This window comes from Montipora foliosa, chromosome 12, assembly GCF_036669935.1.
Source record: "Montipora foliosa isolate CH-2021 chromosome 12, ASM3666993v2, whole genome shotgun sequence".
In the NCBI taxonomy this organism is placed as follows: domain Eukaryota; kingdom Metazoa; phylum Cnidaria; class Anthozoa; order Scleractinia; family Acroporidae; genus Montipora; species Montipora foliosa.
Window position 1 is genome coordinate 20,909,692 of NC_090880.1, and position 10,761 is coordinate 20,920,452.

Sequence of the window (10,761 nt, forward strand, 5' to 3'; positions counted from 1 at the left end):
TTTGTTTCGCCCAATCAGCGAAGCAGTGTTATCAGAAAAGTATGGACCATCAAAGATCTACACGGCCCGGAGGCTTGGGTTACGTTAGGACCTAATAATTAGATTAGGCCATTTTCATCATGACGTCACGCGCGCAATGGCTTGTGGTAGTTGTAGTAAAGTGGACGCGAATTACGCGCTAAAATTAAAATTATCAACAACAACAATGGCTTCTTCTCAAGCGTGTAACAAGAAAAAAAGAATAAATTTAACTGAGAATGATGTCCCTGGGGCGTCCTTTAAAGACAAAGAGACAGAACTTTTTTACAACGATGATTGAAGTGCCGAGGTGCTTCAACAAGCGAAAACCGAAGCCAACTGCTGCAGAGGTAAGCGCTAAATTATAAACATTATAAAAAAAATTAATTCGCTCGATGGCGAAAGATATCGCACCTAAATACTGTCTTTCTATTTTGTTTTGTTTTATTTTTTATTTTTTACAACCAGAGTAAAGAGTTATCAGAGCTCTGGACTTGACAAATTCGTAGATCCTGATGGAGGAATTCATCTTCGGTAGACTGCAAAACAGTCGTATTTTTTGCGAACGCAAGCGACACGGTAAAATAATATTCAAACGAAAGGTCTGGAGCGAGTGTAGAAACGGCGAGGGAGAATGGGGAGAGACGCGAATACGGGCGTGTGAGGCTCGCGCGCTTCACACGCGAGGGTCACGCTTACGGCGCTTCGCGCCTTCCGAAAATGGAAGAAAACGACTGTTTTGCAGTCTACATCTTCGGAGAATACGTCTCGAACTTGAAATGCGAACACAACCAGACGAGTCGCAAAGAATCGAGTGGCCAACAGATGGCTGGACTTTATCGTTGGAGCAAATGCCAGAATTCCAACATTGCTATATATTTGCCCATTTAGCCGGAGAAATTACAAAAGTTTCCACCAAATTCAGACGAGGGGCTCTCAAAAGTAAGCGGGAAGGTTACGCATTGTTCAAGGCCGGCCACGTGCAAAAAGTAAAGTTCAAAGCAACATCACATCAACATGTTTGCTTTTTTGAAAGCAAAGTTAAGGCTTCGATGACTAAGAACAAGCTCTACCGAACGCGAGTCTCTCTACGAAAAGAAACTGCTGGGGTGAGAAGTGGATACTGTAATTGCAAAGCTGGGGCTACTGGAAGATGTAAGCATGTAGACGCTCTACTGTTTACGATTCTAGATTTTGTAGAAAGTGAGTTAAATCAAATCCCACCTGACACCACATGCACAGAACTCCTTGCCGCCAGGTATTGATGGGGAAGTCAGTGATCCACTGCAAGACATGGTGCCATTGGAAATTTGGAAATGAAATACATCCAATTCCCCAGTAAAATTCCACAGCCTGATGGCAGAAAAGATTTGCTACATATTATTGCTGAGAACAAAAAGAATTCCTACCTTGAAATTACCAACACTGGATTGAAGCTGAAGACTCGACATCACTATTATGCACAAATACAAGGGGGCATGGGCATTTCTGGCAGGCAATGGTGTGACATGGCTGTCTACACCTAGCTACTGTGGTAACATTGAAGACTTGTTGAGAGAATACACTTTGATCCAATTTATTGGAATGCTTTGAAACAAAAGCTTTTGGATTTCTGCTTATTTGCCATTGTACCAGAAATATTAACAGGTAGAATTAAGAATGGAAAACACCTGTATCCAAGATTGTTTTCCTATAAGTAGGATTTCTCTTCCCCAAACTTCCAGGTGGAAAAGTGAAAACAGAGTTCTAAACAAAGCAGATAAATTGACCCATCTTTTCTTAAAATGCTGTAAATGTCAATGAGTATTCCTACTATGCAGTGATACAAATATTTCTGTCTACCAAGCTAAAGCTCATCAAATTATGTCATCTAATGTACCACTTTACAGTTGTGTCCTATGGGACCTGGAGTTAAAGGGAAGTGAGGCTGGGGTTATCTTGTTTGGAAAACAAAAGCCAGTGTGCTTTTACATGTAAATCAGGGCTTGTTAGCACAATGACAATGCAACTGACATAATTATGAAAAACATTACGGTTAATCAAAACAAGGTGGATCCCAGCTCCCTTCTGCTAAAAGGGCATGCCACTAAAGACACAACTGAATGTACCATTCCAACCAAGTTGATTTCTACATAATCAATATTTTTTATAATTATTTTGATATCCAGCAAGCCCAAGAATACTTGTTTCACTAAAAACTCTACCACAAATATTCAAGATGAATGGTGGCAGTTATTGAGCAAGAAAATAGTTTTTTACTTCCACAATTCAAATTTGCAGCAAGGTTCAAATTATGAGCTGATTGAACCTGCTATGATTAACCAATCAAAATGCTAGAAGTGCAATATCAATGACATTGTTTTTAATAAGTCTAATTAGTATGATTCATTTCAGTCAGACTTGTTAACTGATATTTGTGCTATAATGGTTTTGAATAACTTCAAATGAGGTGTATAATTTTGTTTACTGTTGTAAATAAAGATATGCTGCAGAACTGTAATTATGTGACCACCGTCCATCTATTAACTTGTCTTCTCTTACAAGCAACTACCCCTCCAAAGCAATGAAGGCTGTCAACGATCCAGTTTTTTTCTTTCGGTCAAATTATTGGTAGTTGCTTACAAACAGCTTTGTAATTTTTTTTTTGCATTATTTTGTAAATATACTGCTAGACAACCAATGGCCCCTTTAAATTTGTTAAATATGAGCAAACTTTCCAAATTTTGTTTAGGTCTTCAGCCATGCTGTTAGGGAGAATTTGCTTCAAAATATTGTAATTTTTAATCCTCTCAATAGCGCGTTCAAAGTGGATCCTAACAGCAGCTATCTGCCTTGTTTCATCTTCTTCGTCAGGATCAAGTTGATCCTTGCATCGCATGAAGGGAGGAATATTGAGGGACACCTTCTTTGGTACAAGCAAATCCTGAATTTCGAATCCCCTGTCAGCCATCACTGAATCGTGTGGCTCCAACATATCCAAAATGCCAGAGGCAATGACCATTTTGCGGTCACTCACATGCCCCCCATACAAATCTGAAACAAAAGTCACTGCTCCATTTGGAGCAATTCCAACGAGACCTTTCGCAGTGTTATGTGACTTGTAAGTGGAATAAGTCTCTGCCTGGACTCTGAAGCAAGACGGCTTCTCAATAAAGATTCCTGTGCAGTCAAGAATGATTCTTGTGTATGGGTAGTCATATTTGAAACTTTCAGGCATTGTCTGATTAACAGTCTCCCTGGTAGCCCATATTGGTAACTGATTCAATCTTGAAAATGGAAGGTCAACCCATGTCACAAATATCCTTGACACTTCAGATGTGCTTATCTTAAACTGGTCGGCTAAAACTTTCTCTGGGACATTTGCCCTCAGTCTTGAGAGTGTCAAGAAAAGTTCGTCTGCTGGAATTATCGACCGCTTTTTGCCACGCTTCTCTAGGTCTTGAAGTTGAAAGTTACAGTTGTTGGACCCCCAATAGTTAAGCCGCGAGCATGCACAACAATTACCATCAAGGAAATCAAATAGAGCTTTGAACTGCACATAATTATCAAGACCTGTGTAAAACTGCATATCACTGTCCGATAAAGCAAAACGCTCGACTCCAAACCTTTCCATCGTTATCTTTTGTTCCAGCTGTTGCTTCTCGTGTTCAAGAAGCGCAATACGTGTTTTTATTGCATCCAGTGTATCCAGGTCGTTCACTGTTTTGATTTCTGATCCTTCACCTTTGTCTTCATTGGATTCCTCCTCGTCGACTCCATTAATTCCGTTGTTTTGTGTGGATTCCATCACAGTATCTTGTATCGTGGTATCTTTATGCCTTATCAGAGGTCTTCTTGCTTTTCGTTTAGGTCTCTGATGTGACTTCTTCAAAGGGAAAACCGTGGGTACGGCGTTTTGGTAAGACTTTTTGCGTCCGTTGTCGGTGAAAAATTCTTTCTAGAAATGTTAAGAAGCCATTTCCTTCTTAATTTCGGGTCCTTTGGAAACACATAAAAGGAAAATTGGCCTTTGTGTTTTTTTGAATTGCTAAAACACCCCGGAACGCAACAAGTATAACCACCGGGAAGACTTTCCGCCATTTTGATACGCTTTTATTTACTACAACTACCACAAGCCTTTGCGCGCGTGACGTCATAGTGAAAATGGACTATTATAAATACATTTGTCCAGTTATGCAGCAAAAGTTCAACGTAGACCACAGTTCATATGGTCTGGTTATGAAACTCCGGAAACTTCAAAAAACGAGAACATTGACATCACACATTGTCTTTTCAAAAAGAGGGTGTGCTTTGTGCATATGTTCAGGGCCAAAACAGCGAACAAAAACATAAAGCAGAGAAACTTTTCGAGCTTCATGGCCATCTCCATGTATTAACTATGCGTAGAAATAGACCATTTGTGCTCTTTGATATTGTCCCTCCGGAACATGTAGAGATAAATTAAAAATAGGTAAAGAGAGGCCAAAAGCGATCGCTCTAAGTTAAGGTCCTATTCCAAGATTTCGCCGATTAACGAGAATTATATCATGGAAAAGGATAATACTACACATTACAGAATTATGAGTTCAAAAGCGATGTAGGTGACAACTAATTTGTGGGTGATAGTGACGAACAGAGGAAGGTAATCTCTTATAAATAATTTTGGTAGTAATGAACAATGCATTACATTATTGACGGAGTAGTGGAGACGGTGCTTCCCTGCTATCAAAGGGTCGAAACTCTTTTTGATGCAACCGCCGTCCACTACTTTAGGCGGGACTTTTAAAACGCATGTCCCGTGTTATGTTTGCTGACTGTGACTTGGGCCAACTGTGTCTCGCGCCTGCCCTTAAAGTAATTCCGCTGTTACCAGGCGAGCCTACACAACATGAAGTATCACGTGAGGATTCGGTCGTTAAGTAACCGCCGCGCATGCTCAACACAGTGAGTTTCGACCCATGAAAGCAGAGGGCTCTTTTCTCGTACTCATCAGTCCAGCGAACGCAAAACGAAAAGAGTCCTCTGCTAGCAGGGAAAGACAGTACCCGATTTAATGCAATTGATATTCTTGTTGTCACCCATCCGGTCTTCAAAAACAGGGATCATGTTTTGGTTGCAAAATTTAGCAGGTGGTCATTTCGGAAAATACCGAACTGTGCATAACAAGAGAAAATTGCATACATGTTTGACAAAGTTAGGATGTTCATGTTAGATAGAATAAATATTTTATAAGGCTCGCGCCGACGACGCTTAACTAAGAACTTCCTTTTTTTGTTATCACAATGTAGTCTTGTCATTGATAAAATGCTCCTACGCCTATTCCTAACGAACCAAATGTAGAGTGCTATGCTTAAGTAATTACACACTAACGTGCTACTCTCAGTCACGCATAATTTTACAATTTAGTAGCGGGCGCCTTGTTTCCAAAGTTTTTTCACCACATTTACGTCACCTGGTTTTTACCAGTCTACATTACCGCCGAAACGTTTTCCGAAACGTTCGTAATTATAGAAGACTTTTGAAAGTCAGCTTTCGTTGTCGTTTTCGATCGTTTTAGTGTGGATGAAAGACGAAAAAGCGTCCAAAAGTATGGGTTTTCTAATAAAAAGCACCTGCCGTAATTTTCACAAACTGAACCTAAGTCGTTAATTATGAAATGACATACTTGGATAATTGACTGCCCATTTGAAAGGTAAACTTTTGCTTCTGTGAACTCTGGAGCTCTTGTCATATCCGTCGAGAATTTTTGCAGTGGATTCAGAATTTGACGTGAAAAAATATTTAGAAATTATAGCCACAGAAATAAACACCTAAAGTGTACATTTTTTCGGACTATTTGTTCGTTACTATCAAGCAGAAAGAGCCGAATATTCTTTCATCAAAGATGTTTTCACCTGTAAGGTTGGTAACCGGAGAACATGTTTAGTGCAAATACTAAATTTACAACCCACCAATGCGAATTTTCCTCCCAAGTTTTATCTGAAAAATGGTTTTCAAGAAAATTTGATAGCTGAGTAAGAAATCTGTTAAGAACTTGTGTGTTTTCGGTAGACTTTTAGACAGAAGGCGAAAATTGTCAACATCTTTGTCAACACATCTTTTTGAACAGGAAATTGAATAAGGAAAAAACAACGAAGTTTCCCAAGTAATTATTAAGCCAAAATGCCCCTTGTGAAAAAGCTAAGCTTGCCAACCGTGACAATGATTCTTCGTTTCTGCTGACAAAGTACTCCCCGGTGGGTATTTTCAAGTTCTTCATTTGTCCGATACTCTAATTTCCAGAAACTCGTCTGAGGATAATAATGTGAATTATTTATTTCTTTGATCGTGAGCGGGCGGTATCCTGAGAATCCTGCAATCTGATTGGTTCCGGGAGCGGGCAGAATTTTCCTATCTCCTGACCACGGTCATGGTAACCAACTAAGATAAAAGCAGAGTGAAGTTGCGAATTGAAGGAGCAAAGTTTCAATTTGTCTTAATTGTTTTTCATCTTCTTGGCTATAAATCACCGAAGAAAGCCACAAAGTCAAATTTGGTACAGCAAAGCGCCTCTCGGCAAGAATGAGATTGGCAAGTTCATGGCCGAAGCTTCGAAATGAACTGGTCTAATAGTTTAAATGGAATTTAGAAATAAATAAAAATGTCGTTCACCGGCCTTGGTCGGACCGCCCTCTGTCCCTCTGTGCTCCTCGAGACCTCGGGCGCAGTTTTTCGCAATGCGGTGAATAACATATATTTATTTATTGACGACAAAAAAATTATTATTCAGTATAAAGCTCATAGACTAATAATTTTTACCCCCCTTACAATTTTTTCATAATACGGTTATATAATAACGAAAGAACTGAAAATTAATAGAATTACCACCGAACTTTTCAAGGGAACAATTTTAAGCAGGATTCCGTATCTTTGGAACAATCTCCCCGATAGATTGAGTTGACCTGTTCGGAACGACCTGTTCGGAATGACTATAATCACAGAGGAAATATTTCAAGTTTAGTGTGCTCATAAAGTTGGAGATACCCTTTCATTTCGGAGTCAAACTTACGTTTCATAAGAAAGTCTATTCGTGATTTTCCCTTCTCATTGTTACTCAAGTTTGAGTAGGAAAGTTCAAGTACCTATCCAAACACTTTCGTTTCACAAGCTTTACCAATGACAACCAAAACGACTGCTGTAGGAAGGCAAATATTAGACAATGTAAGGGAAGAGCAAAGAAGAGTTACTGGTAAAGGAATTAAGAGCTTTCAAGCTTAAGGGAACTAGAAGAGATCAACGCTGAGATGAAATCGCTTGCTGGAGACAAGGATAGATGGAAACTCTTTAGCGGACGGGTCCGAGCAGGGAGTGCTTTAGACAGAAAGACTCCATTTTGCGGTTGTTGCTGAAATTATATGGAAGATGGAGCAATTTCGTTAGCTTAGAGCACTATCCCTAAATAATGATGAATCCCTGTGTATCCGCACACTATGGTGCCAATGAATTGTACGGTTGTTATCTTCCGAAGCTCCCTTTATCGAGCGCCAGGATGCTTCAATACTCCACTCTTTGAAAGTGGAAATTTCACCCACGGACTAACAATGTTTGGTGTTTCACAGACCAACCTCGCTGGAAACGAACGAAGTTGTTCACCGACATTCCGCCGCCAGGTGTATTATTCTCGGTGTCTTTTCCTAACTATTACTGATCATACCATATGTTCATTTACCCTCGGATTTTAGAGTAGCTTTTTGTAGCAAGTTTCTCCGAGCATTTGCCCTCCCAACTATGATTCACCACAGAAGACAGACCACAACATCGCAAATTCCATGCCCTACTCTTTGCGAATAGTGTGTGGGTTCTTTTACGTCCCACAGAGGGATGAGCATTCAGGAGTTGTGAGACGGAGCCTACGGTTTACCGTCCTTATCCTTAACCATTTGCAGATGTCATCACAAAGACAGCTCTTCCTCCTCAGTTATTTGATTCACTGAGTGCTGGTCCGGCCGGAGTCGAACTCACGATCTCCCGTTTGATAGCCCGGTGCTCAACCACCTGAGCCACCGGTGCGTGGTTGGTTTGAAGAACAAAACAACCGCCTCAAGGCGTCCTTCACAGCTTGTCTCACTTCTGTGATCTTCCAGCAGTAAAGAATGGGGTTTAGAGATGAATTAAAATGCAGCAAAGTCACTGCGCTTTCCACTGCGACGTGAAAAGTTGCCGTCTGGCTTCTTCGCAACTCTCGACTCGGGTATGCGAATGGCGACACCAACAAACCTGGCAAATAACAAGAAACTAATGCCAACTGTACGCACATTCCACTAAACACTGTTTTTCGGTATCGTTTTATATTCAATGGAATTGTTAATTTGATTCGCTTGTTCCTGGGCGTTGTCTCGAACTTGATTTTGATAACGGCGCAGCGTGAGGAAAATCATCGAGTAACAGGAAATAGATGTCACAAGACACAACGACGTTGAAGAAATCCCCAAAACAAGCCATACAGCGCAGTCCCAATGCCAAATGGCTGCCGCGAAGAATGAGCAAGCCCAAAACGCGATCACAGCTCCATATATGCGTTTGAGGGTTACAACTTGTCTGTACCTGAGTCCTAACAACAGAGCAAGAAGTCTGTCCACACTGACGGCGGTTGTTGTCAACATTGATACTCCACACAGAATGGTGCGTGCAGTCCGACTCACTGCGTACGTGTAGCGACACATTTGGGGCAATTGATACAACAAAATGAGGAAGAGAGCAAATTGAACTGGTTGTGAAACGATACCAACACAGAGATCCGTTACCGCCAGGTTTCGAAGCAAAACTTTGGAAGGCGGATGTAAGGATGTTTCTCTCTGAAGGGCAACGACGATTAATGTATTTCCCATGGTTGCAGTCAGGGCAAAAATAATGTTGACCACTGAAAGACATATTAGCGGGATGTGTATCCTTTCAGATAATTCTGTAGAGCAGAAAAAGTCCTCCATTGTTTGGCGATGTACTGTAAAATTTGTTGTGGACATTTTGAATCTCCAGGCAGTGTGGTTTCCTTCTTTTACAAAACATCTTCCTGTCCTAGTCATTTTATACGTTGCATATTTATGAATATATTTATTGATGTGATGCTCGGTGATTTCATTAAAACAATAAATAATTTATCTTTTACCCACATTGGACCTTAAGTTATTTCCTTGAAATACAACTTGTCATAGATTTCCGATGAAACTTTGCACACTGTTGTAGTATGTATTAGGAGATGATAAAAATGTAATAAAAATGGGAGATCACCAGGCTCGTGTCCATAGTACGACGCTGACGAGTACGGCTATGTAGGGACCGGCACGCAGCTCTTGGAGCAACTCTCGAGACTGGTTCAGAAAACAATGGACACAAAGTACGATACAAAAGAAACAATGGATCCTAACTCTAAAGACAATAGAGCTGCGTTTTAAAGGGATCCAATGAAATTAGAGGTTGTAAAGAGCTGCGTCCTGACTGGCAATTTAAGCCACTTCGACTATTGTGGCGCATCCATGATGTTGGACTGACAAATTTAAGTCGGTTTTATAAATGTAATCCATGATATGATACAGACCCTGATGTCATTCCATGGTTTATTCACTTGCATACCTGAAAAAAGTATTTGAATGTCTTTTTGAGTACTTAACACCTCAAATAGATTTAACTTGAGTGTGGGCTGTTGGACTGGTAATGACTCCTTCCGTACGATTTTATGAATTTGATTTTTTTACTACTCCATGATAACACCATTCTCAGCAAAAATATAAAATGGGGGTCACCGTTCTCGTTCAGGAGAAAATAGAAATTCTTTGACGGATTAAGCTTGTTGTCAATGGCCGTTTCTATTCTAGAGACCTTAAAGTCGTCAAAACGCATTTAACGTCTGAGACGTTAAAGTCGTCTGGTATAAAAACGGGACGCATGAAAGTAGACGACCTAACAGAAAAAAAAAAACTTTTTTTCTGAAAAAGACTGGGTTCTATCCTCGGAAGACACTGGAGACGAGGAACCTCGGCGCCAAATAAACTTGAAGCACGCGAGTATAGGAACAAAATAAACATGGCGGAATTACAACTTCTTTAGTCCATTATGCGACGTTGCCAAGAAAGGCGAGACATGGAAATACAAATATTTTTAAAAAAGAAAGTCTATCCATGATTTTCCCTTCTTTTTGTTACTGGGTTGCCAGTATGGCAAACCCAGTTGGGGTCTGCGTTTAGTTTGTTTGTTTTATTTATTTTATTTATTTTATTTTTATTTTTTTCCGTGTCGGTAAAAGTCTTGCCTGTCACTCCCCTGCTAAGTGGTGTTTTTGTGCATAGAGCCTTCTGCACGTATTTTCTTAGGATCGAGAGGGTAGTGGGAAAAGCTTAGATTTCTCTGGTGGACACAGTGGAACGATTAACTTAACCGGCAATGGCGTCGAAAGTCATGTAACGCGAATGGCGTTTTAGTGGATCTTTGGACAAAATATATCCTTATGAAGCTCAATAATGGCAAGTCAATTGGATATACAGGCGGTGGAATCTTAAAAGCGACGAGTAATGGACTTCGACAACAATCTATCGCCCCTCGAGCCGAAATCAAAGTGAGCTGTATTTACCTGAAGTACGTGGTAATTTGACACGATTGAGTTTCTTGTCTTCACGCACGCAATGAAATAGGAAGAGGTTTTGGATCACTCACGGTTTTTGGTAAACCAGTCTATAAAGCCTCGACAAAAATCGTCTCGATGACTCAATCTGGCACGAAGACGTGACTCGT

General features: G+C 40.4%; 2 protein-coding genes across 2 annotated transcripts; both read right to left on the reverse strand.

The window, feature by feature from the left end:
- Positions 1-2,686: 2,686 nt before the first annotated feature.
- Positions 2,687-3,805, reverse strand: LOC137980971 (uncharacterized). Its single transcript, XM_068828351.1, has one exon. The coding sequence runs from the start codon at positions 3,803-3,805 to the stop codon at positions 2,687-2,689; it is 1,119 nt and encodes a 372-aa protein (XP_068684452.1).
- Positions 3,806-8,010: 4,205 nt separating this feature from the next.
- On the reverse strand, positions 8,011-9,136 carry LOC137980972 (adenosine receptor A3-like). Its single transcript, XM_068828352.1, has 2 exons — positions 8,325-9,136; positions 8,011-8,281 (listed from the first exon to the last, which is right to left on the reverse strand). The coding sequence occupies exons 1-2, from the start codon at positions 9,057-9,059 to the stop codon at positions 8,024-8,026; spliced, it is 993 nt and encodes a 330-aa protein (XP_068684453.1). The 5' UTR covers positions 9,060-9,136; the 3' UTR covers positions 8,011-8,023.
- Between the last annotated feature and the right edge of the window lie 1,625 nt (positions 9,137-10,761).

Coding starts and splice junctions, on each gene's coding strand:
- LOC137980971 (XM_068828351.1), bottom strand. CDS start 3,805: ATGGAATCCACACAAAACAACGGAATTAATGGAGTCGACGAGGAGGAA.
- LOC137980972 (XM_068828352.1), bottom strand. CDS start 9,059: ATGACTAGGACAGGAAGATGTTTTGTAAAAGAAGGAAACCACACTGCC. Junction 8,282..8,324: donor TTAACAATTCCATTGAATAT/AAAACGATACCG, acceptor ATGTGCGTACAG/TTGGCATTAGTTTCTTGTTA.